The 26,830-nt window shown below is 39.5% G+C and overlaps 1 protein-coding gene across 12 annotated transcripts in view; it reads left to right on the top strand.

Moving 5' to 3' along the window:
- Positions 1-26,830, top strand: part of HDAC9 (histone deacetylase 9) — a 461,778-nt gene that overhangs the window by 294,455 nt on the left and 140,493 nt on the right. For all 12 annotated transcript variants that reach the window (XM_048304071.1, XM_048303997.1, XM_048304050.1 and 9 more), the window contains 2 exons: positions 18,256-18,433; positions 25,053-25,186. In XM_048304071.1, coding sequence (XP_048160028.1) covers positions 18,256-18,433; positions 25,053-25,186 — 312 coding nt within the window. The remainder of the gene's footprint in view (positions 1-18,255; positions 18,434-25,052; positions 25,187-26,830) is intronic.

Below are 26,830 nucleotides of genomic sequence, written 5' to 3'. Positions count from 1 at the left end.
CAGGAGGGAGCCTGGTAGGAGCCAGCAGTGTCCTTTCTCCATTGAGAGGGTCATCTACCAGGCAGCTGCAGTACAAACATCAATTAAAGGACCATTGTCAAGAGTGCTGAGCAGAAAGGTAGTTTGTACAACTGGGAAGCAAGGCCACGCTATCACCATGGAAGGCTGAAAAAGCGCACAGACCCTTCTGGGTAAACATCTCTAACTCTGCTACAGAATACCAAGACATTCACATCAGGAGGGCAGCAGGCAAAGGGGATGAGAAACTGTTATTCAGCAAATCCTGCAATATTTTTTGTTTTGGTTTTTTTTTTTCCTTTGCACCATGAATAGTGAGTCTGAAATTTGTTGCCGTGGAAGATTTGAGAATGAGCAGTACAAAACAGGATTAGACAAATTAATGGACAACAGGATCATAAGCAGATACTAAGGGAAAGAGAGAGGGATGTACCTCTAACATCTACAATGTAGAAATTCTAGGTGCTGGGAGGGTATGAGGGGAATAAATTAGAAAGAGTAGCAATGCTCATGTACTCTCACTAAATAGCATCCCCTATTGTCTGAGACAGTATTGGCCACAACAGACTGGCCTAATGCAGTAAGGCATTTCTTATGTTCTTATCATCATAAATCTGTTTTGGCCCATCTATTCCTTCAGTCATAGCCAAACTTAGATTCTTCTATTAAATTTTTGTACTAGTTTTGTGTCTAGCTTTAGGGTAAAACACATTTCTGTTTTCTTTTCCTTGAGCTGTGAATTACCTTTGTCAACCAAATAGTCAACAATGCAAGCCTTTTCCCTTTTTAGCTATGGGTCCCAAAAAGCTTCAAATCTATCTTCACAACATGCAAAATACACTAGTTATATTCCTGAGTAAAATACTGTTGTTAAAGACAGCCTAAAAGAGCAATAAAGTGGTAACTTACAAATTAAGAGATAGAGAATTTATAGCCCACCATAATCTTATTAAATATGCCGAGAATTAGGACTAGTATGTAAGGCTGAGTAATTAAGGGAAAAAAATATATCTGTGGGAAGTTTTTGTATTAATTAGTACGTTTTTAGGCAGAGGACATGCAAATAAAGCCTTAGTTGCTAAGTCCTCTGTGAGTTTTGGTAACCTGCAGACATAAGACATAACATTTGCATTCTAAATGAAATATGATCCTCTGTCTGGGAGAACTGGTCAGAGTTGGCATATTTCTGTGGTAGTGAATAACTTCTTTTCAGTGAAAACATTAGCACAAAAAAAAAATACATAGCAAGGTGAGAAGGAAGTTTTCTTTCAATCAAACACAGAAATGTAGAATTTCAAAATCTGAGTGAAAAACTTTATTTTATCAGTGATAAGAGGTCATGGAATGGGAACTATGCTAATCAAGAAAAGCACAAAAGTATAGCCTTCACAATCTTATAAACCATATCTTTTATTCAGAGAAAGGAAAATGAAAGGGCTGGTGTCTTGCCTAAATCCAAAATGATTAAAACACCTGGTCAGAACAAGGTAGTAGGAAGTACAAATTGTTTCTTGGACAGTATTTCTGGACAGATAACATCTACTGAGTGATACCTGTAACATTATGCTTGTTCTACTGTATTCCTTCACACTTTTTTTTCTGCAGAACTCAAACAAAGTTGTTCTAACTTCCCACCTAAAAGCACCTTTAAAAAAATAAATCTAAGAATCAAAGCACAGTCAAGATGGCAACTCTATGCAAGGAGCTGTTGAGGTGTCTCCACTGTGTTGAGGGGGTTGAGCTGTACTTGACTTTGTGGTTTCAGGACTCCCACTTCCTCAGTCTTAAATAAACAGTACTTTCTGGCAAATCAAAGAAAACCACACCTGATTTTATATTCATACCTGTGAGTTCCTCAGGTCCACAGTATTATTCTGAGAGAAAAGAGAATCCCCAATGGATTTATTGACCTATTCTTACAGAAATAAACAAGCATGATTCTTTTACTGGAACTGCTGAGCTAAGAGATAATATCTGTGCAGATATTACCAGCCTCTAGATCAGATTTTGGACTCTTCGCTTAGTGACTGAAAGTCCAGACTCATAAAGCGATTCCTAAATTACAGTCCCAAAGACTCTTAATTGCTTGCTACAGGGCAGGCAAATCCCTGTCACCAGCCATCAGGACATCCACCGGGCAAAGAGCCCAGCTAAGCAAATAGTTTGGCTTAACATACACACAAGCCCACAGCATTAGATGAGAACCACACATGTGCATAAAATCTGCTCTAGATGAAAATGCCTACAGAAAACTGTGTTCATGCTTTGTCAGGGTATAACAAGTACTCAAGGTGATAAATCATCTCTGTTTCTCCACCCATCCTCCCCCAGCTGCACAGTGACTAAATACTTCTATCAAGCAAGCTTTAAGTCAAATCAAGGTTTTAAAAATTCCTCTTTCTCAATTCTCTAACATGCGTGGGTTCACAAAATTAAATTACAAAATTTTTATCTGCTTGGGATCAGCCCTGTTTCCTCCTCCTTGTGTTTACTTTCCTTCAGTAGCTGACATCAAAATGTTTTCTGGAATGCTGAGACTAAATAAGTTATGCTTAACTCAATATCTAATATAAATAGCCCTGGGGAAGCTCCAGCAGCACAATCATAAAAGCTACAGTTTCTTTTAATAGCTTGCCACACTTTGCTGATATAGTATTTCTCTAATCACCAATCTTTACGTGCCTTCCTGACCTTGGAGCTCTCTGTCCAAATGACTTTGTTGTATCAAAGGCTTGTGTCATTGGAAGAGTGAATGGCTTTCATTTTTCTCCCTGAAACTTCCGGTTCCTGGCATCTGCAAAGAATTATTCCAAGCAGTGTTTTGCTGCCTTGCGGCCACTGCCCTGCAGTGGCCTGACTGATGGAAGTGACTTTTCCCAAAAAGGTTAGTGACTGTGGCCAGTGATGGGCGGGCTCTGCAGTTGGTGCACAACCAGCCCTGCTTTCTCAGCTGATTTTGTCTGACCATTGGGCTGCCACAACCACACATTACAGCAATTCATTCCTGGGCGTTTTGGGAGCAATTGAATAAATAGGGTCTATGCTGTTTTATAGTGGACTAGGGCAACAAACAAAAGCCTTCCAAAATAACCACAGATTTCAAAAGCCTTCATATTACAACAAAGGTAATCGAAATTTAAAAGCTTTTATAGAAGTAATCGTTGCGTAGCGACATAGGGCATCAGGGTTTTCTCAACTGAACCTCATACTGTATGAATATCCAAACCCCACAGTTGTGGTGCTCAGACTATTCCAAGGTGATGAGAATGTTGGTGCCTGGATCCAGAGTCTGAGTTATGATTTGTCTTTTTAAAGCCAGATTCTTGTTCTCTTTAGACCTCTCTCATCTAATTTCTCTTCTCACTTTTCCTCCTTTTGCTCTGGCTCCTTATATTTACCTTTTTTTTTTGTTTAATGTGAAATGTAACTGGACCTATATGAGTAATTACTATGCTGAAACAAACTAAATGAAACTCAGTTTTTTCCTTTTAATTTTTTTTTTTTGGGGGGGGCGGGCGGCAGGGGAAAGAAGGGGTATAAGGAAGAGGATTTTTGAGGTAGGTTTTCATTAAGTATTATGTGCCTTAACTCCACAACTGCAGTCAAGCATCATCAGTGTTGAGCACTGAACTGTCACATTGCAAAAGACAAACTGCTTGAAATCTCCACAGTTAGGAAAGATAAAGCCAGGATGAGATAAGGTGACACGAAAGCTCGGAGACATTAGAAGACTGGTGTAAGCTCATACAGCTGATCAGTAACAGATAAAATTTGAAAATCCTGCTTTTTCTTCTAAGAGACAAGATTAAGACAGCATTCCTCAGAGATGGATTATGTACTTCAATTACTTAAATTAAATTTTAATTCAAAGAATGAAAACAAAACATCTTCAGAGATCCAAATCCTCCCAAAGCAACCTGACTTGACCCAAACCTCTCTTGGGACTTTCAGCCCCTGGTGCAGCTCTTTTGGCAGCATGGCCCTGTAACCCTTCTTAAATGAAAAGGAGAGGCTCTCACACTCCCTCTACCCCTGTGGAGAAGAGAGCCACTAGGGACACAAACATTTCACAGCTGAAAGGAGCCAGCCATGGACCCCTGCTCAGGGCTTTTCACTCCCTTCTTTCTCATTAAAATACAAACACTAGGTGAGGCAACTCACACCTCTGGTTTAGGCACAAAGTATGTGCATTGGTCACCCCAAGCTCCCTCCATGGGAACTCACTGCTTACAACAGCACTGACAGTTTGTATTCCCTCTCCTGGCCAGGGTTATGTAGGCACTCATAGACGCCTGTGATGTTGTCATGCTTTAATCTCAGCTGGCAAGTACCACACAGTAGTATCACTTGCTCTGTCCTTCTCAGTGGGATGGGGGTGGGGGGAGAATCAGGGAAAAAAAGTAAAACTCCTGGGTTGAAATTAGAACAGTTTAATAAGTGAAAGAAACTAAAATATAATGATAAGTAGATTTTGCCTCAGGTATTCCCTCGGTCTTCTTTGGTTAAGACCGAACGGGCCTAAAATCTCAATGCCTTCAGATGGCAGCTACTCCTAAATTAGCACTGTGTTTTCCCTCCTGCCACATGGAGTGCATTACTTACACTGTAACAAGACAGATTTTGCTCTCAGCAATCACTGCACAAGTAACAAAACTTTGTTTTCAAAAGAGCTTTGGCCATAACAACTCGGGTAACTTTACATAACACTTTTGTACTGAAATATGTTGAATCTCCAGGTATTACAGATATTAACCCAGAAATAATGCAGCTCTGAAAGGGAGCTCAGTACTCCGTTTACTGTCACACACACAGTCTGGAGATTGAATGAGGTAGCAGATGCTTCCACTTGAAGTTATACTGAACCCAAAAGCATTTTCTGGGGTTTTTTATCTGGAGCAACTCCTGGATGTACCTAAAATCAGAATTCTCCAGCTAATTAATAATTTTATATAAAATTTACTGGAAGTATTGCAACTTCTTTTTTTCCTTCTCCCAGAAAGAAGGATGCCCAGGAACTTCTTAAGGGTGTAACACATAGGGTGTATTGTATTATGACATTGGGAATATTGCTGTATGAAAGAAACAGTCATCAGGACTTAAATCCAGGTTATGGAAAAAAAAAAAAAAAGCAGAAAAAAGAACCTGCTCATAGCTTAGATTGATGCCTCACAATGCACATGAGAAAAACTGAAAAACAATCCTGTCTCTTATTTCCAACTGTACAGTTAAAGTCTTTTAAGTTCTCTGCAGACTGACTAAAAATAAGCAAAGAAGGCCAGGTAGCAGCCGTCAGATTCTTATGAATTAAATTATATCCATATGTATAGCACATTTCAATGTCCAAAGAGCCACTTGGATATGTGAATCTGAACTTTTATGATGAAAACCAGGGATATTTCTAAACTTGTCAGTAAAAGTCAAAAGCTCAGCCCCAATCCCACATATTTTCCCCCTTTTTGAATGTCGCTATTGTTTGATTGCTCAACTACATTTTTGTACCAAGAGTAGCAAAGAGAAACCCCAATACCCACAGGCAGAGGAGGATTTGGAAATGGAGAGAGAGAAGGAGCTGAGAAGCTCATTGCCTGAGGCTGGGCCTCTGGGCAGCATTAGGTTCTCTGGTTGGGCTCAGGACTAAACCTGTTGTTTTTAGTATATCTGTTGATACTGTAATCAGGTCAGGTTTAACCCCTCTGGTTCCTGGGAAGAAACCTTCAAACACATCTTGTCTTGTAGAGTTCCAACAGGAACTGCTGGGCTGGCAGCACCCAGCGTTTTGAGCTCTGCCTCAAAGCTTTCTGCCCACCTTTGCAGCTCTGCCAAGGGTCTGAGATACATTTCACAACGTCCACTCTTTTTCCCTGGTCCCCTGTGGCCAGCAGGCTTCCAGGCCATTCTGAATGCAATGGCAAGGATGTGGGGTGCCAGCTGTTCGGAGTGCTTTGGCACTACCTTGCTTGGAGTGCTGTCAGCACATCTCTTGGGACTTGGCGGTGGCCCTAAGGGTTGGCTGTGGCACCATGTGAACTCACATCATGATGTGTACACCCATGTCACGTGACCACCTTTCCTCCTGGTTTCTCTGTTTCCAGAGAGTTGGAAAGAAAATGGACTGAATATTCCCAACAAGATTAAGGACCAGAATGACCCCCAAAGACACAGAAGCTGAGAAGTTGCATGAGCCCTTTCACCCATTCGCCACAATGCCTCAGTGTGGGTCACAGGGATGATCAGCCTCCCTCTCCTCACCCATTCTGCTCTGAGCCCTTAAAGATACAGAGTAGGGATGCTTTAATTTGAGCATAGAAGCTGTGATATTTTACATTGCTAATTGCTTAATTGCTCTGAACTCTCTCTCCTACACTTTGTCAAATCCAGCATGATCAAACCAAAACAACTTCTGACCATACCTCCTCTATCTGTTGTAATAAGGAACACAGAAAGCCACAGTGCTGCATTATTTCATAATTAAATGAAACGTGGATCCAGAAGTGGAGAATGTTATTGATACAATGCAGTTATTACTGATCCAATGGTTAAAGAATGGAGTTAAAAATCAGGATTTTTAATCCTTGTGCACTTAGGATCTGTAATGTCTACACTTTAGCTTCTCCACACAACAATACTCTCTATGTAGCAGACGAATTACATATTATTTTCTTTATAACCTTTAATAGGATGGTATCATCCAAGGGATATATATGCATCATATATATAAAATTCATCACAGAGCAGGAAAGATGACATTCCTAGCAAAAACAAAAATGACAAAAAAACATTAAGGACAATATATCACATTATATATCTGTCTGAAGAACAAAAGGACATTTAAGAAATTATACTAGTGAAAATATGTAAAACCTACTAACCCATTGTCAGACAATAAGCAAGCACAGCATGGTTTTCAGCATGTTAGTAGCTACATTTTTGCAATAGAGGGGGAAAAAAGTATTCCGGCCCCTAAAAGATTTTGTTTGTCACAGGCCCCAAATCTAGAGCATTTGGGGACAACTATAATGTTATCTTGAGTGAACACAGGGCCAACATAATTAGGAATAAAGAGGTAAGAAGCAATGGGAATTGTCTGCATAACTTCACTTTGTAAAATCCTCCCATAGAAGGTGGCAGGTAGGAAATCTGCTTAATAACAAACTTGTCACAACACAAGGCCAACTAAATACAACAATTAGAATTAACATTTTGCTTTGACTGGTTCTCAGGATTCCCCCACTCTGTCCTCCCAGGTTTCACTAGATATAGTTAAAGTTGTAGCTATTTATTTGGTGCAATATTTTCCAGGATATATTATTTCCAAGTGTTGTGTGGCTGCAAGAAATCTGTCTCCCTCCTCTGTGGCAATGCTTTAAGAAGCAGCTATTGAAGTGACAAATCCTTCTCTGAGATATCCCAGTGAAAACCCACAATAACTTTCTTGGTTCCCCTCTAGTTTATCTAGACTTACATCTGTGTAAATAATCCAAACTGGCCCCAAAACAGAGGTGAATGTTTTATAACTTATGATTGGAGGAGGTTGCCTTCTCCACTGACTGCCAGGTCCTTTTGAGTTACTGCAAGGCCTCTGCTCTTGGGCTGCACCCGCACAGCTCTCGGGGAGCTGTATTTGTGCATTCCAGTTGGCTCACCTGCCTCTTCCCCACTGCTTCTGGTCTTCCTGCTCAGCCACTAACTCCAAGACAATCTCCAGCATGTGGATGTCCTCCCAAGATGCCATCAGACCACAATTAGGGAGGTGCTTTAAGGGACTTCACCAGCAACGGAGTTGATCTTCAGGGCTGCCTTCCTGAATTGAGACACCACTCTCTCAGCTGGCCTTTAAAACAAAGAGATAGTAATTCTAAATACTAAGCAGCTCTCCTCTGGAAAAAAAAAAAAAGCCATTGTCAAAGTAGAAATCTATTTTTGTTCCATATGTAGGCAGTTTTTTAAATTCCAATTAATAGACCTAAAATTTTTGTGTTTTGCTTCAGGAAGGACATGGATCGTAGTAAGGAGTAACAGAGCCCAGATGAGGAATACAGACTAGTGTTTGGCCTGTAATTTTGCTTCCTTTGGTCTTTTAAGCATTCAGACTTCTTTTCCTGTAAGTTACTCCTGGATACTTTGGAGACATGTCTCTTCTAGATGAAGAAAAATACTGGCTAATGCAGTGTTGAGATCCTTATGTAGTGTGAGCAAATCAATGAACCACCTTCCAGAAGTGCTACAAGTGTTCTTATTGCCCCACTTCTCCCCAGCTAGTATTCTTTTTACTTGTTGTTACTGCTTCCATTTCTTGCAATTGTTGTAATATCTTATGCTATTTGAGGATTAATGTGAGTGCATGAAAGATTCAGCTTTTTTTGGAAAAGGCACAAAGGCAAGAAATTATAGTTGAACCTACAAACAAAACAGCTTCCAAATTTTAAAACCAGAAATAAAGTGGAAGCATTATCATAAAAAAGAGAGAGGGTGAGAAGGGAAGAGTTTGGACCTTATGCTATTTAGATGTTGGATTTTGTAATACTGCTCCCTCTCCTTCCTTTTAGTCCCACCCCCACATCCCTCCTTGTAACAGCAATCTAGCCCCACTTGAATTACACTGCAATGAGGCAAGGTCAGATACATTCATTTATCCTTCCTGTGAAATATAACAAATATTATGCTATCTTCTGAACTTTGCTTTTGCATTTTAAGTTCAAAGATTTACTTAAGGAAAAAGAAATTGCATAATTTATTTTGCAGTCTGCATTATACAATCTGTGCTATGCTAGCACATAACATTTTCCTGGGTTTTTTTTAACTCTTTAGTTGTTCCTAAATCAGCAAGGGTTTTTTCCTCCGTTTTAAATCTGCCCATTCTGACAATTCTCCCACTTGTTAAAAGCAGCAAACCCTAGGCTGAGAAAACAAAGTGGGAAATATTTGTAAGTTATCTTTTGATGTTCAGTTCAATTTTTGTTCAAATTGCAAATAATCTTATCCCAAATAAAACTAAAAAAGAAAAAAAAACAACAAGCTGTACTTGTTTGTTGGAGAAATATATTTATTCTACAAAAGTATAGAGCATTCTACAACCATGTAGAATTCTAAATATATAGAACAGATCTGAAAAGACTTTTGTGACAGTTTCTTTTTTCATCTGCAGCATCCTTCCTATGTTCAAATCCTTTATTTTGTAGTCTCAAATTATATCACCATTTCACTATATATAACTATTTCTGTGTTCCAAAATCAGAAAAGTGTAGTAGAGCTCTGCACTGAAGAGAGAAAAATGTTTTTAAAATACCTTGTGATAGCTGCAGATGTGTGTGTGTACATACACAATTTTTCAAGAAACTCAGTATCTCTTACTACAGTTCTGTTGGAGAAAGGAAGTCCGTGGGTATTTTAACCACTTTAAAGTAAGGTGTGAGATTTGGCAATGTCTCTCTCTGAAATCTTCAGAGGGGTAGAAGTCATAGACCCATACTATGGCTTGGGTTGAAAGCGAACATAGTGGTCATCTAGTTCCAAACCCCCTGCCATGGAGAAGGACTCCTTCCTCTAGACCAGATTGCTCAGAGCCTCATCCAACCTGGCCTTGAACACTTCCAGAGATGGCGCCTCCAGTTTTGTGCAACTAACTCCAGAGCCTCACCACCCTCACAGTAAAGAATTTCTTTCTAATATCTAATCTAAACCTATACTCTTCCGAAGCCATTCCCTGTTGTCCTTACATGCTCTCATAAATAGTTCTCTCCATCTTTCTTGTAGGCTTCCTCCAGTTACTGGAAGGCTGCAATTAGATCACCCTGAAGCCTTCTCTTTTTCAGGCTAAAAAAGCCCAATTGTCTCAGCCTTTCCTCATAGGAGAGGTGTTTCAGCCCTCTGATCATCTTGGCAGCCCTCCTCTGGACATACTCCATCGGGTCCATGTCCTTCCTGTGCTGAGGACCCCAGGGTTGGATGCAGCACTGCAGGTGTGATCTCACCAGAGCAGAGGGGCAGAATCCACTCCTTTGCCCTGCTGCCCATGCTGCTTTGGATGCAGCCCAGGACACGTTTGGCTTTCTGGGCTGTGAATGCACCTTGCAGGGTCATGTCCAGCCTCTCATCCACCAGCACCCCAAGTCTTTCTTGGCAGGGCTGCTCTAGATCTGTTCATCTCCCAGCCTTGTGCTTTAGATACAGTGACCTGCACAACTGCTCTATAGAGCAAGAACATAGTTGGTCAAACACCTTGGTTATGGCTCTTATATTTTCTGACCATATGGTCCACTGGTGTTCCCTGTTTTGACCTCACTGTACCTCCATACAAGGGAGGAGGCATCTACAGAAGGCACCTATACACCTGCACGATATTATGCTTAGGTACCGATGTGTTAGTGTGTTTGGACTCTATTTGAAGTGCAGGATTCTCCCAGATTTTCTCTTTATATATCAGATCCAAGTAATTTCCATTAATTCTACAAAAAATCCTGAACTCAGAAGAATTGCCTATAAAACCAAAGCAGAATTTGTTGAAGTATGCAGAAAACACAGATCTGCAGCAGGACTGCTGATGAATTTAGCCTGGAGATTATTATTTTTCTATGTGAAGGCCAAAGTAATGATTCTTCACTTAAAAAGAAACCATACAAGTCTGCTAAGAAAAGTAGTTCTGATGAAGAACAGAAAAACGGAAGTGGTGGAAATGATCTGCATAAAGTAACACCAAACTGATTTGCCCATACTGTTGAAAAGAGTTGGGTGATATTTCCCAGAGCAATGAAACACGTGGGACAGGTGATGCTGTCATTAATCAGTTTTGGCCAACACGTCATCTTAATGATTTTGGAAAGCTGCTAGGATTAGGTGGTTGTAACCATTAAATGTTATTCTAGAGCCTATTTATTCTTCACATCAAAGAAGCAAATGCTTGTTAATACTGGAAGTTAGGGCGAGATACAGGAACAATTGTATTCTCCTTTTGTATTCATTTCTGCACTTCTCTGTATTCTATTTTTGGAAAGCACCAAGTGACTTCTGGAAAGCCATGTGTTTTTTTCTAGTAAAAGTAATAAAGTAAAAAGAATCCTCTTCAGAGGTTTTCTTAATTAAAATAAAAAACCAAAAAAAAACCCCACAAGATATTCAGGTGGTCTATTTTTCCCCTTAATGGTACCCCCAATTATTTATACATTTGTATTAAATATCTGGTAGAATCAGAAAGTGAGGAAAAGATTCAGCTAGGAGTGCAAGCTTTTGAGGAGGTGCTGCATTTTCTTTGGATGGGTGCTGTGCACACTGCAGTCAGCACTTTAGCAGGAGTGACAGAAGTCAAGTACCTGCCAATGTTGGGAGCAGAGAAGGCAGGTCTCACAGGAGCAGGAACCAGGAGTGAAACCAGCAGCTCAGTTGGACTCCTGGAATTTCCCTCCAGTAAAAAGTGCTCGGACCTTAGGGCCCCCTTTTCTGTCACTCCCATAATTCCTGTCTTCTTAATCATGCCAGGCTTCAACATAATGACTGCTTGGTTCATATTTCTTCACAAAGATAGCTGAAAACTTCTCAAACCATTTGACCACCTTGATTCCCCACTTATATTGGACCAGCATGGGTCATGTTTAGATGCTCAGGCCTTTGGAAACTTTCCACCTGAGAGGTAAATTTTCCCCTCTCTCTTTAAAAACACAGGTCAGCAACCCATCCACCTCCCCATGCCACAGTAGAGGTAAAAGAGAGGATCCTGACCCTGCTGTTACGTCCTACAGCCAGAGGCAAGGAGTGTGACTCCAGGCTGGACTTGCACATTTAGCCATGCAACCCAAGGTCCAAAAGGCATCTTCTCCTATATGTCTTGATGATAGAGCACACTCTTGTCATCCCATGAAGAGTCTTTTCTCTACCCTATTTCTTGGCCCAAAAGTGTTGTAATTTTCATAACATGTTTTGTCACCCAAAGGTGCTCCCATGCTAGAAGGGAAGGATGGTAGGAGAGGGGCAGAGAGCTCTACAGCAGCAGCTTTGCATCTCTAGGAACAGAGGGGAAAACCAAAACAGGTTGAGGGTTATAACTATTCCCTGGGCTGTCACTGAAGTGGACCAGACTAAGTACTAAACTCTACCTTGGCAGCAGCTGGAATAAGCCATTCCACAGTCTTTCAGAAGGCAAGGGGAAGGCACAGGGCACGACGTTGTTTTGCTGTGAGAAGCAGCCTGCTGCCCAAGGCAAATCTGCCTGTGACTCCAGGCAGTTTTGGGTTAGGACTTCCAGCCCACTGTTCTGTATCTGCACCTAAGGTTCAGTTGATAAGACTTCATTTCTGTTTACCCATTTTCTAGTCAACACTGTGTTCCTTGGATTACAGCAAGAGAAATCTAAATTCTATAAACATCCTGATAATATGTGACCTAATATACCAAGATGCCTCAAGGGTAACTGTCCTGTTTCTTCCTGTCTATACTTTTGTTTGCCCTAAATCCATTTCTACCTATTCAATCTATGTGTCTGTAACCATACTTGTAATTTACTTACTTTTCATAAAAATGCTGATTCTGAGTTTGTGGTTGACTTTATTTCAGATGGTGATACCAGGATTTTTTGAAACTGATGACCATGGAAGTTGGTGGCTTTACATGTGGTTTTGTCAAAAATAGAAACTGGTAGGGTTTCTTGGTGATGTGTTTTCTCCAAGTGACAGAGCAGTTTAAAAGATGTCTCAACATATTCATTTTCAAGGATATCTCAGACTTATTTCTATTTGAGGTTGTATTTATTGACAGGGAGACACCATTCCTGCCCTTTCACATTTGTTCACACACTTTTTTTCGGAAGATCTCAGAACCTATTTTTGCTCAGTTTCTGAGGGCAATTAGCTATGGTTCTGTTTGAGGACAGTAGGCAAAATAGTACTTTGCAAAACTCCTGGTTGAAAATTGCTAAAAGATCCTATTACCCACAGTTATTTTTGTCCCAAGGAACAAACTCCTTTGTATAGGAATTCATTGCTTTCTGTGGTTTTTTTCCTGTCAATTCTGAGGATAACCAAGGTCAAACCTTTTAATATATTGTATGAGATTTCTGAAGGACTGTTAACTACCTACATCTGAGTTGAAGGAGAAATTTCTGGGTGACCAGAATTTCTGATTCAGTCAGACTTTGATGACTGTTTTAGTTTGGGCCAAGGCTGCTGTCACAGGGACCTTAAAGCAGGACTGAGCTCTGTTTGCTGCAAGCCAAGGCCATTTTGCTGCATGTAGTCACTGGCTGGCCTGGACACTCCTTGGATTTGTTCAGCTACAACTGCACTGGGAGGGCCGAAAGCTGAGGAGGGTGGTAGAGAAGACAAGCTGCAGGATCTGAAGTTGCTCTATTCCCATGTTGCTACAGGGCTCTGGACGAGGCTAAGGAGTAGGGCCTCCAACAGGAGCCATGGGGGGAGACAAAGCAGCAGAGCAGGTGTTAGAAATATCCTTCAGAAGGAGCGAGAGGAAGGTCTGAAAGGCAGCAGGTCTTGTTTTCATCCTTACCTAAGGCAAAACTTTCTGAAGCATATGCATGTAGCTCTCCCCTTCAGGAAATTACCCATCCTTTGGGTAATTTTCTGCAAACAATGTGGCAACTAGCAAAGAGAGCACCAAAAAATGCTTTGAGAGGAAAAGCATTGTAAGGCCAGGGGTGCTGAAGGTCTTTTGGGAGAGGAGGGCAGGATGGGTAAAACATGAATAACTTTTACCAGTTAATAGACATTAGCACACACTTCATACTTCAGCAGAAGGCATCAAAGGCACAATAACAGAGGGATATAAGCCTGGCCACAAATACATGAGAGAAGTAACCTCGCTATTAAGAAATTCAAATTTGCTATTTCTAAGAGAAAAAAGTTCTCTACCATGAAGAAAAAAGCCAAAGCATAAGCCCTGAAGAGAGGTGTGAATATGCCCATACACACATAGGATTATGCTACAGACACAATCTTTGGATATATTTATTTGTGACTAAACTAAATATTAACATATTAAATTAAAAAAAACCCCAGACTGTTGAGAGGCAAAAAAAAGCTTTTATGAGTGAATCCCACATACTTTTTTTCTCTGCACAAGACATAACCATTCAAAGGAATGTTAATTTACAGACAATTCACCTTTGCTTTATCATCCAACATACACCATCTTGTAATCCAACAGAATGTACTCATGGATTATCAGTTCTCACAGCCAGTAGAAGTAAGTAAATAGTTCTCATTAAAATCTTTAGAATTTACAAAATGTTAAGCACCAAATGTACAAATCACACATCTGCACGAAAGGAATATTCACACGAACCCAAATTAATTCAAAGTCCTGCTAAACAAACCTTACAATAATACTAGGAGAACAACAAATATTTACATCCCATGCTCCTAAAAGGCTCATCTTCTCTTTAGATACTGATTCTAAAATTCTTCCTCAAAATAATTACTGAGGGCCTGAGCTCATTTCTGTGGAAGAGGATGGATAGCCCTCTACTAGCTCCAGCAGAGGCTCTAATTGCTTGCCTCTACTAATAAACTAATCTCAGGCACCTGGAACTAGCAGGCTCCATGCCGGGAAGCCAGGGCTCAGGTTACCTAAGAAATGCTCCAAATATATTCACACAAATCACTAGCGCTGCAGATGTGCAAATACTGCTTTTGTCATATTGCTGGAGAGATGGACACGTGTTTGCAGGGCTGTAACACATAAAACCTGAAGATGAATTCATTGTGTTGCTTTAATCCCTTCCAGAGGCCAGGTGGGTATTTGGGGAGCCAGATAAGTGTGTTGATTATTCACATTACTCATTGCATTAATCCACTTGTCTGTGACTCAGAGTATCTGAAATGCTCACAACATAAATATGTAGGTGGCTGGAAAAATATATGTATTTCACGAGTGCCTGTTGTCTGTAAATGAAACCTAATCAGGAAATCAGCCTAAAACTTTGACTAAAATCTAAACAAGTCTAAACTTTGCTGATGCCTACAGTTTGTAATATTACAGTTAAAGGATCTGAATACCACTAGAGGATGTAAGCCTCGGTGTAAGCCTTGTGAGACAAAACTACTATGTATTTTAACAAATTTTAAAAGATTTTCACAGGCAAATGTTTTCTGTGATCTGAAATTAAAGCAGGTGTCATGCAATTTCCATGGAACCTTCCACAAATTTCTTCTCCTTCCCTGAAATGATTATGTTGATAAACATGTGTCAAACACAGTATGGGTCTGGTTTCATTTGAGGAGGGGAGAATGATATAAACAGGACACAGTTGAACCTGAAAATGCAGGAGAGCAAGATTAGGTTGTCTTCTTGGTCTCCAACAAATTGCTGAAATAGATGTCTGGTTTAGGTGATGTTCACACAGGTTGGTTAGTATTAAAAAAAAATTATCTCAGTTTGTTCATCTGCATGAAAAATATTGTTTCTATTGACTACATAGACACAAAAACAAAATCATTTTTGAAGCAAAGATAGGAACATCTTCCCAAGTTATCTATGTTTTGTGATGCTCCAGACTTTTTTTCCTTCTTCTTCAAGACACTAAAAAAACCCCAAGCCCACAAAACAAACAAACAATCCAGCAAAAAACCTCCAAAACCAAAAACACCAAAACAAACAAACAAAAAACCCACTTAAATTGACTTTTTGAGATTAGAGACCTGGAAAGATTATATTTTAGATATTGACTGAATGGCAAACTTACAGCTTCATTAAAAAAAAAATAAGTGCAGATATTGCAAAAGTGAAGTTCATGTCTGGGAGTAAAAGAAAGGCAGAAAAGGCAGCTCTAAGCCTCAGAGCTCAGAGTCAACCAGCACTGAGAAAAGTCCAAACAGAAACAGCATCAATCCCTCCTCACTGACAGCTGAATTTCCAAGGGTTCTTTAAGAAGTATGTTTAAGTAATAATGTTTGATGAAGACTACCACAATCCACTTGCACCCTAACTAGCTTGAAGAGCATTCCAGTAGGGAACAAACTGTTTTGTCTTCTGTACTCTAATAATTATCAGAAAAGTGAACACACTCAATGAATTATCAATAGTTAGTGATAATTGAAACTGAACATTGAAAGATATATGAGAAATCCCCTTGCTCAAAGAACTACACAGACACCAGCTGTGTTAATTATAGGCAACTTATAAGTTGAGGACAGCAGCAGAAATAACAATATTCTGCTGATTTCCTCTATGGCAGCAACATTCTATGCCATGAACAGCTCCTGCAGGCAGGAGTTTGGCTTCTTCCAAACTGCTCAGCTGGGTGTTTAGAAGAGTAGGCAGGAGATGGTGAATACATGAGCATCAGAGAGACAGTGCTGCTGCTTCCACTTGATCCTAGGATGCAGGGAGTAATCACACCACAGATAGCAAAATGCCTCCTGTGCCTACTTTATTGACCACTAAGCCAGCATTGAAAAAAGTGAATGCCAAATTCTCACAAAGGAATGTATCTACTTCTGTTCTCCATAGGGAAAATATTCAACACAATAGTGTCCATGCATTCTTCACTCGTCTCCAATCACACACGCTCCCAGCAAAGGTTGCAAAAGATATGTATGCCTGCAAGGAGCAAAAAAGATAGCTCTTCTGAAAATTTATCACAATTAAAATAATTAGCAAAAATATGCAAAAATAGATTTTCGGAAAAAAAATCCTGAATGTCAAGTTTTATTACTTAGATGGATACATAGACCTCTTCAGATAGCTCAGGATATTTCCTGGAATATGTAACACTATCCTGTCATTGTACATTAAAAAAGCAATAAGAAAAGTTGGGAACTGTATTTAAAGGAAGGGAAATGGTTCAATGACTCGAAAACATGACAATTCTTGTAAAACCTCTTTTTGCTTACTCATATTTTCTTTCTTCATTTAGTCACTTATGACAAAGTCCCAGGTGATTTACCCTTCCCATGACCTTATGTCTTTTCACTCAAGTAGCGGCCCTAGATATTAATGTGGGTTTTGAGGCTGCCTTTTAAAGCATTTATTCTCATTTCAGCTGTTATTGATGAGCACTTGTTTGCATAAAGGCCCCTTTTATTACACGCAGGGTAGACATTCTCACATCCCATGAGCTGCCGATTTATTTTGCAGCGCGCAAGGGGTTGGGGTACTCCCAGGTACTCCCACCTGCCTTCCCCAGCCTGAACTCAGCTTCACCTCTCTGAGCAGCCAGCAATCCCTTCTTGTTCAAGCCAGGCCTCTGAGCTGCTGTCCCAAGCAACAATACACAGCAATGCTAATTGTTACTGGGTTTATTAAAAAAAAAAGCGCCATATGTATATATATACATATGCCTTCATATATGTATATTGAGCCCAGGTGAGGATAAACAGAGCCTGCAGTTATAAGTCACAAGTGTGAATTTCAACTGAATTCATATTAAGTGGTTTGAAAATATTTCCCTTGCATCCACTTTCGGCTGAGGTTCTGGGACTATAAGGATAGAAAAAAGAAAAACAGAAAGAAAGGGGTCTGAGAAGCAATCCTACTCCATGGAGTGAGCGAATGCCAAGGTTTCTAATGGCTTCACAGGGTTTTAACCTTTGTCATGTCAGCAAAAGTGACCACCTGTTGACAAAACAGAGGAGAAAATCTTCCTTTCTACTCTGTTACAGTCTTTTCACACCTGCCTATTTCCCTGAAGTGTTTGCCTCTGCCTACAGCCGGCAGCAGTTATGACAAAAAAAGATGGATCCTTAGTGGGATCTCATGTAACAATTCCTGAATTTCTAAGCCATTTGTGAAAACTTATATGCAAATCATTGCTACTTTCCAGGGAGCTCTGGGAGCTGAGTTCTTTGTAGAAACTTGACTCACAGTTGCTCAGCACATTTGGTACTGAGTAGTAAGAACATCGCTTTTCACTTTCAGTGCTGTGGGAAAATTTAAATTCTATTTGTGTAGGGTCATAAAATGCATGTTCTAACATCCTCTTCTATATTCAATATAATAGAAAAACTTTGTCTTTTATAAGCCTTTGCATGTGAAGCTGTCTTGCCTCTCAGGGAGAACTGACAGGTTGCCTGCCATCACCTAATCTCCAGCAAAGTCAGTAGCCTGCACTGTCAGCAAGAAAACATCTGTTGAATGGATTTATTGAGTGGGTCATAGGTACAATTTGGGGGTGTGGGTCCCCACTGTTTATTACAGCCCTGACCTAATGAACTTAATTTGTTGACATGTTTCCCTCACTGTTTCACTTGATCCCATCTCACATTTCTTTCTACTGTGCTGTTTTCTTGGAAACAGGAGTTCCTGGCACATCGGCATGTCCACCAGTTGCAAATCTACCAGGCTCAGATGGCTACAGTTGGCATGGCAGGATCAGATAAACATCGACCACTTTCCAGGACTCCATCTTCCCCCACTGACTCCACATTACCTCACCCAGACATGGACCAGCCCAGCCAGCATGTCTACACAACTGGTAGGATTCCCTAAAGACTGCTTTTAATAGGCAGGGCAAATGCATTTGTTCATGTGGGATCAACAGACTTAAATGCCTCAAATACCTCCTGCAGCAATGCATTCAGTTTTAGCCCTACTGCTCCTCGGTTTTATGATGCTATATTGGCACCAACACAACCAGTGCAGCTGATAAATCACAGGGTTAATATTCACACAGCCATAAATTATTATCATTGACTGGCCCTGGCATTACATAAACAGGTGCATTTTTGGTGCCTTTAAGTCATTTTTCTTTCATTTCCCTATTCTCTGGTTCTTTTCTCTGTGTGCCTGTTTTGTAAAGAGACCACCAATAAGTTGAGGACAAGCAGTAAGGAGGAAAACTGCAATGTAATTCTCAATGTCTTCATTTGACAAGTCAGTCTCTGCTTCAAGGTCACTTTCTCTACAGAAAGAGCAAAGCTGTAGGCATGACTAAGTGATGTTGGCTACAACTTCTGTGTCATTCAACAGTTTCGTGGAGTCTACAGAGGCAGGTTTTGTGCTCAGGTCCTGGGCATTCCAGTCGCTCAGGGAGCACGGGCTGTCCAAAGCAAAGTTATTAGAACCTCAAAAGTTTTCAGCCAAAGGAAGGAAAATGACCACAGAAACTTCATTTCTTATTACGTGTAATCTAACTTTGCATGAGGGTCCATCTTTTTAAAAGCCTGAATCTCAGTATAACATTAGAGCATGGTCAGAAGCAAAGATTTACCTTGTGCACCAAGAAAAAAAAAAGGGGGGAGGGGGGAAATAAATACTTGCAGTTACGGTTTATGAGGGTTTATGCCAAAAGTATTATTTCCTTCAGTTGGTAGAAGTTTGCATCTTTTCAGGCCATGACCATTGACTGATGTAGGATGAAATATTTAATGGGCACTGTGTGGGACTGTCTGAAACAGTGTGCTCTCCCATATTTCCAACTAGAATGTGAACTTGGAAAGCAAAAATGTATTATTATTTGTTGGATAACAAACATTTGCATTGTACAGAAACAAACACACTAATTCACTTTCCATGAGTTTCTGCAAAAAGAACAGCTGCGTATAGACAGGATTCTTAAACTAGACCACAGTTTTTCTAGTTGTGTTCATAGAGTCCCCAGAACATTGTAAGCTCATTCTAAGATTCACAGAGCACACCAAAAGTGAGCTCACTGTGTGCAACCTTCACTGTCCCATTCAAAAATCTGCAGTTCCACTGAAAAAGTTGAATGGAGTTACAAATGTAAAAGCTGCTGCTTCAGCCTGATTGCTAAGGTTTACTGACACCTTCTTTTACAATCCCCGGTAAGGGGAGTAGGGTCGAGGGGGTTACATAGATCTGTGGACTTCTGGCATCAGTGGAACTAATCAAGAAAGAAAGTGTGAAGCTAAGATGGAAAAATAAGAGAAGGAATGAAATTTTGTAGGACAAACACTGAATGGGACTGTGATGGGAATGGGACATCCCTGGCATAAAGGGCTCAAGAAAGAAAGACACAAAGAAACCTGATCAGTTCAGTAATGCAAATGCCAACAGCCAAATTAGGCAGAGAGTTGAATCTTACCCTTTTAGTAAAGCATTGCTCCATGAACAACACCAGTGGAAAGAGAGAGAGAGAGAGAGAGAGAGAGAAAGCTAGAAAGAAAGAGAGAAAGAGAGAGGGAAAGAAAAAGAAAGAAAGAATGAAAGAACGAAAGAAAGAAAGAAAGAGGAAAAAAAGCCAACTTATTGCAAGTGAGATTCTCAGTCCTTCACTGAATTCCTTTTTCAAAATATGAAACATCTTTTCTTGAATCCTTGTTTCTTGTTTTATTGAATCTTTTTTTCCCCTCCACTGCTCTTTCAACATAATAATCTCTACTCATTACTGGAAAAAAAAAATCCTCCTATTTTCATCTGCCCTACAACTTTATGCTTCTGCTTCTCCACTTCTGCTCTGCACCCTCAGCTCTTTTATATCCTCTAGGTACCAGCTGGAGACAATGTGGTGCTGTACCTGTTTGCAAGCTGTACCTATGCTAATAGCCAGAACCCCCTGGCTGATAGACCAGGTCCCACACGCAAGATGAACTCTGCACTCACAGTTAAGCCTTTCTGCTTAAAGAAATCTCTTTCCCTGACATGTGTCTAGGCTTACAGACTTACATATATAACCTTTATCACTCCAGTTTTTGAGTACATCGAAAATAGAGCTATTTTTTATGTTATGAGATTGACACCTTTGGAGTGACAATGAACAGAGACTTTGCAACATCAACAGTTCTAATACAGTTTCTGTGAAATAAAAAAAAAATCAATCTGTGTATTATTAACATATGGGATGTTATGGTATGGAATGGCTTTATCTGTGCATACTATTTCCTGGATCTGGATGGTGCCCTAGCATTTATTCATCCATCAGTGGAAAGAAAGAAATTCAGACCCAGTTTTTATTTATTCTTATATGGCCCTTAGAAAATCCTTTAGGATGAAAGTCCTGAGGAACACGGTCTGATCAGAGTGCTGACCTGTTCTGAGCAGAGTTGGACTACAACCCTCTGGAGGTCCCTGGCAACCTGACCTATCCTATAGTTCTATGATTTTCTCCCTTAAGAGAGCACAAGATGCAACCAGACATTGTCCACAGCAGTTGCAACACTACCATTTGTAAAAGCATGGAAGGAAGGAATGGATGTGTGGAATGGGAGAAAATCCAGTCCACCATATAGCAAGGGCAAATTCACTCTAGAAATTAATGTAATAACATGTCTCTGCTTGATTTATTATTTACTGTTAGGTTTGGGTTTTTTTCCTATTTAAAGACAATATATTCTTGGAAGACAAAAAAGTTAGAAGGAAAACTGTTGCAGCAGATTATTATAAGGGCATCAAAATGAGCCTCTATTTTTGTGAGTCATGAGAAAAACGCTTTTAGCCAAATATCTGAAGGGAATCAGAATGATGATTGTTGTGAGAGTTAAACAATATATACACAGTATATGCACAAGATAATGAGTTAAAGGTGAAAAAATATAAAGTCTACTTAATTTTCATTTAGGCAGTTTACAGAATATTTGACATTATTTAGTTCAGATTTTTTGTTGGAATAATTTATTAGATATTCTTCCCTTGGGTTTTCCTATTGGTACTGTTGTTCTCCAGGGCAATTAATCTTCTTCAAAGCATGCTGCTAGCCAGTGATTTTTAGGTCTCTTGCTCTCCCCTCTGTTAAAAATATTATTAAAAGAAACTGACCTGAATAAAGTATTTTGGAAATGAATGAGTGCTAGGGAGTCCCCACCAGGAAAATCTTGGTTTTTACTGACTTAATGTGAATTCAGTTTCTTTTGTCCTGTGTCCCCTATCATTGTATGGTTCAGTGGTGGCACCATTCCCATCTGTCTTCAGGGCTACATTCTGACCTCAGTAATATTGGTGTAAATCCAGAATAAATCCACCAGTCTCAGTGGAGCTGCTCAGATTTACACAAGGAATCTGAGAGCAGAATCTGGCTGTAGGCATTTGTTCTGGAGAGACAGAATAACCATCTTTTATTAATATTTCACAGCAGTCTGCAATTGAAAACAGTTGTCTCCCTCTCTTCTTTTTTTTTTTTTTTTTTTGTGGGGGTGGGGAGATATTGGCTGAGTCCTGTTAGGGAAATCCTACGGGCTATTTTTAGCAGTAATCTCTACTGCTGCATTCTGGTATTGTACCAAGCACATGTGCTGTATGACCAGCAGCCACACATCTGAATCACTTGCACATCCTAAATCAATTTAAATGCCTGCAATAAATGAAAACATATATTTCAGTCTTTTCTTAAGTCAATTATTCCTTCTAGAAACAAATTTTACACTCAGTGGTGTGAATATCTTGGTATTTAAAAGTTTGGAGCAGATGCTTCTGCCATGCAATACTGACCTGACCTTATTAAACTGATTTTTGATTCAGAAAAAATAACTTGATACAATAAATGCAAAAAAAATTAAATTTCTAGTTATATTCTATTTCTGGAAAAGTGCTAAGAAAAGGAGGTTTATGTCAACCAGAGGAGGCATCCTGAATACAGAGTTTCAGTGTTTCACTTCAAAATTGGTTGCAACCTTGATACAAGTAAGCAAAATGTGTCATTATTGCACCCGATCCTGTATAACAGAAACATAGTCATATCTATATATATTATTTCTATTACCTGCTATTTGGACTATTCAAATACTAAGAATAAAAAATTAGTTGAAAGAATGGCAGGTAGAAGATACTTTCAACTTTCAGCTAATTTTTCTTAACATTTAACAAGTGTTTCTATCCAAATCCATTCTATATAACAGCCTATTCTGCCTGAAAGTTTCTGAAAATCCCGATGCCTGTACATTTAGCACCTAAACACCCTCCCTGTTGGTCACGGGGATGGGAGGAAATGTTTTCTTATCTGTTGGTATAATGGCCACTGCCAAACTGGACAAGCTGAGTAGGCAAAAGACTGTAGAAGTTAAAACTGTGAGTGCCAAGAAAAGGATAGTGAGGTATGTGAGCATGCACTAATTTGTGTGCATACTTCCAAATAACTTACAAGACCTGATGATAGAGCAGCAAGGAACTGCAGAGAAAGGAAATTATTAACTGCTTTGACAATGCCAGCAGATATTTTAAGCTGCATTAGCTTATTAGCTCCAGGTTTTCACTGGTTCTTTTTTTCTTTAAAAGAAAACAGAACAAGAAAGTAAATACAAAAATGTATTGCTAATGAACTATTATGTTTGCTAGATAATCATTGAGCATAAACTTAGCCATACTTCACTTAGATATTATATTTGCGTTCTCTGTATGCTTAAGTGTATTATCATTTTGGCTTAAATAGCAAGATCCCAAAGGATCAGTTCTAAAGTGCATGAGCTAAGAAATATGGCAGCATAAATATTTCTAGAGCAGCATAACTTCTGGCTGGCTTCTAACTGAATTATCTCAGAACCTTAACTTTGAATCACCCACAATGTATACAGGCTCTTATCTAGCAGAGCTTTTAAAGACTTTATTGATGTTAAATACCCATTACAGGACTTTGCTGAGTAAGGGTAGTATTGAGCATTTTGTTGAATCTGGACTTTAATTTTGTATTTTCTTAACTGGTTGACTTTTCAGTAGCAGGCTAACACAATTTTCCCAGAATTGTGTTGGCATCCCCAGTAGTGGTGGCACATAAGAAAGATGTTTTGAGTGCCAAGTATTGCAGCTTGGAGAAATTGTTAATTTGAGTCCTTTTCAACTGTAAGGGAAAGAAAAAGCCAAATGTTTCCCAAATGAAAATGGTCCACATAGGGGTAAAGGACAGTAATTTTTGTTCCAGACATGTCTACGGGAAATGCAAAGAACAAGTAAATACAGAAAATAATTTTTCAGTGTTTCAGACTTGGTTTGAAAGCCTTGAAAATTGAATTTAGCTTGAGCCTACTCACTAAAATTTCTCTTTTGCTCCCAATACACAGCTACAGAGCAATGTGATATTGATAGTTGTTTCATATAAAGCTGTTCTGTCCTTGCATAAATGACCATAGAAAATTCAAAAGGTACCTTGCACTGCAGTCAAACAGGATTTGATCCCAATTGAGTAGCGGGTGGAACTTTTCTTTTTAATGAAAAAGGACTCTGGCTGCCACTGTTTCAACTCTCTGAAACATTCGTTTGATATGCTTTGAGATCTGGAATTAATATAGTATTAGTTAAGCAGTACAACTGCAGAATGGCATTGCCATTTCATAATTTATTTTAAAAGGTTTCTCTAAATTATATTCTTAACACTGCTATACATAATATTCTCTTGTTGTATATAGGTTAAAAGGTTTAACTAACCTTACCCACTAGAGAAAACAAGTGATTCAGTAATACGACTGGTTCTTTTTCTAGCCATAAAAGCTTTAACAAGCTACCACCCAATTCCCCTTCTTCTCTACAGTTAATTGTATTTATTAATATAATTTCTTGAGAATTAATTTTTGCTTTATTGGTATCACAAGATTCACCTCATAAATCAAAATTCAGAGTCTCACAAAGGAAAGAAAAATTTAGGTCCAGAGAAGGGCAACAAAGCTGGTGAAGGGTCTAGAGAGTGACTCCTATAAGGAGCAGCTGAGTGAGCTGGGGGTGTTTAACCTGGAGCAAAGGAGGCTCAGGGGACACCTTATTGCTCTCTACAACTCCTGAGAGGAGGCTGTAACCAGGTGAGGTCAGTCTCTTCTCCCAGACAACCAGCAACAGGACATGAGGACACGGCCTCAGGCTGTCTCAGGGGAGGTTCAGGTTCAGGCTGGACATCAGGAAGAACTTCCTGACAGGAAGGGTTGTCAGGCATTGGAATGGGCTTCCCAGGGAGGTGGTGGAGTCACCATCCCTGGAGTCTTCAAGAAACAGCTATTCATGGTAATCAGTGGCCTGGTCTAGTTGACAAGGTGGAGATAGGTCAAAGATTGGACTCAATGATCTCTGAGGTCTTTTCCAACCTAAATGATTCTGTTATTCTGGGATTTTCATCTTGCTCTAATTGTCAAATAAAATCCAGTTTTGCTAAAATATGCCTTACAGGGAGCAGTATAACTTGCTTTTGTTTCATTTGTTTCTTATTGTGCTTTGTGCTGAAGGTGTTGTGTATGACAGTCTGATGCTGAAGCACCAGTGTATGTGTGGGAACTATGCTAATCACCCCGAACACGCTGGAAGAATCCAAAGCATCTGGTCGAGGCTGCAAGAAACTGGGTTGCTAAACAAGTGCGAGGTAATTAAAAATTAAGACCAGATACTTGACTTGTTAAAGTAAACAGCAAATTTATTAACTCCTAAACCCATCTTACTTCTACAATAAGAGAGTAATTTGTTTTAGGAATTATTTGGTCTTAACTGATAATATTAAAATAACGCATTATAGGAAAGCACACTTCCCAACCAGAAAATAAAGAATTTACACAGTGTCATGCATCCACATACATCAGAATATAAAACCCAGACAAAACAAAAGTTCAGCAGAAATTAGCTAATGTTTTGCAGGATCCCAAAATTTCCAGGGCTGTTATGTTCGGTTTAATTACTTTTCTTTATATCCTTATGTTTTTACAAACCCAAAGGAACTGGTTCAATAGATCCCTTTGAATAGCTATTAGTGATTGTCCCTGAAGACCTTCTGCAGGTAGCTCAGTGTACTGGGCAGTGAGATATGGCAAGCACTGTAAATGGATTTGTTGTATACACTCATCTAACTAGATGGCAGCACTCTAACAGGCTAATTCTTTTTTTAAGCTTAGATAATTTTTCCAGTGTTCAAGAAGACTTTGTTTCAGCAAGGCCCTAAAGGCCACATATCACATGAGTGGTTTCACTGGGGGATCACATACTTCAAGATTAAGTTAAACATGCAGCTGAGTGCTTTACTAAAATAAAGCCTAGTTACCTTCTTGACTCAGGACTCCATACTATAAAGAAAAGGCAAAAGAGAGAAAATAAGTAAAATGCAGTGTGCTGCTATGTACTGCTTTCTTCAGTAACAAACAGCTATTGTGTGGCTCTGTAAGAAGTGTGAAATGAAAAAGTGGTATAGGTTAGTTTGAGATGGATGCAGTGTAAGAGTTTCCTGGAAGATTTAGAGTTTCCTCTTGCAATTCTACAATTTCAAAACCTGAAATACAGCCTATTAGGTCTTGCATAATCTAGTGAGGGGGGAGAGAGGAAAAAAAATCACTTCATGTTGAACTGCATTCAGCTAATTTTGACTCCAATTGTGTGCTTTGAAATGAGGCTGGAATGTGAAATAAGCTGTCAAAATGTAAACTCTGATGATAAAATTAAGGAGTCTCAGTGTGAATCTGGTGCATAGATCTGGTGTTTATCTAGATCCTTTTATGTAGCTAGAGACAGAATTATATTTGGTGATGTAATCTGTCTTTTGTTTCCCTAAATTATCTAGCACTTGCCTGACATCAAACAAGTGCTTAAAACTGCTCACTTTCCAAAATAAGAAAGGCTACAGTGATACACTTAATTGGTGCTCTGTCTCTTTAGAAAGTCATTCAGCTGAATAGATAACTTTTGTCACTAAAGGAATGGTTATTGCACCATCCAAGATATAAAAAGCCACCATCAAGCTGCTTTCTGGACTATACCACACAGAGAGTGCATAGTGAAAGCATGGGGAATTGCACTGTCACTTCTGCTGAATTCTGAATGCCCCCTCATGGACATTACCATTTCTTAATATAATTTCTCAACATAATCTCCCACAGTTTTTGTCAGAAGGAGTGGGGAAATCACTGGTCAGGTTTTGCCACATGCATTACCTCATACACCAAGTCTAAAGGGCAGGTTAGCAACAGCAACCTGCAGCAGCCACTTAGGAAATCCTCTGCAGTAACTGTGAACTTTTTTCCCC

This window comes from Corvus hawaiiensis, chromosome 1, assembly GCF_020740725.1.
Source record: "Corvus hawaiiensis isolate bCorHaw1 chromosome 1, bCorHaw1.pri.cur, whole genome shotgun sequence".
Lineage (NCBI taxonomy): Eukaryota > Metazoa > Chordata > Aves > Passeriformes > Corvidae > Corvus > Corvus hawaiiensis.
This window is presented reverse-complemented; position numbering and strand designations above follow the sequence as displayed.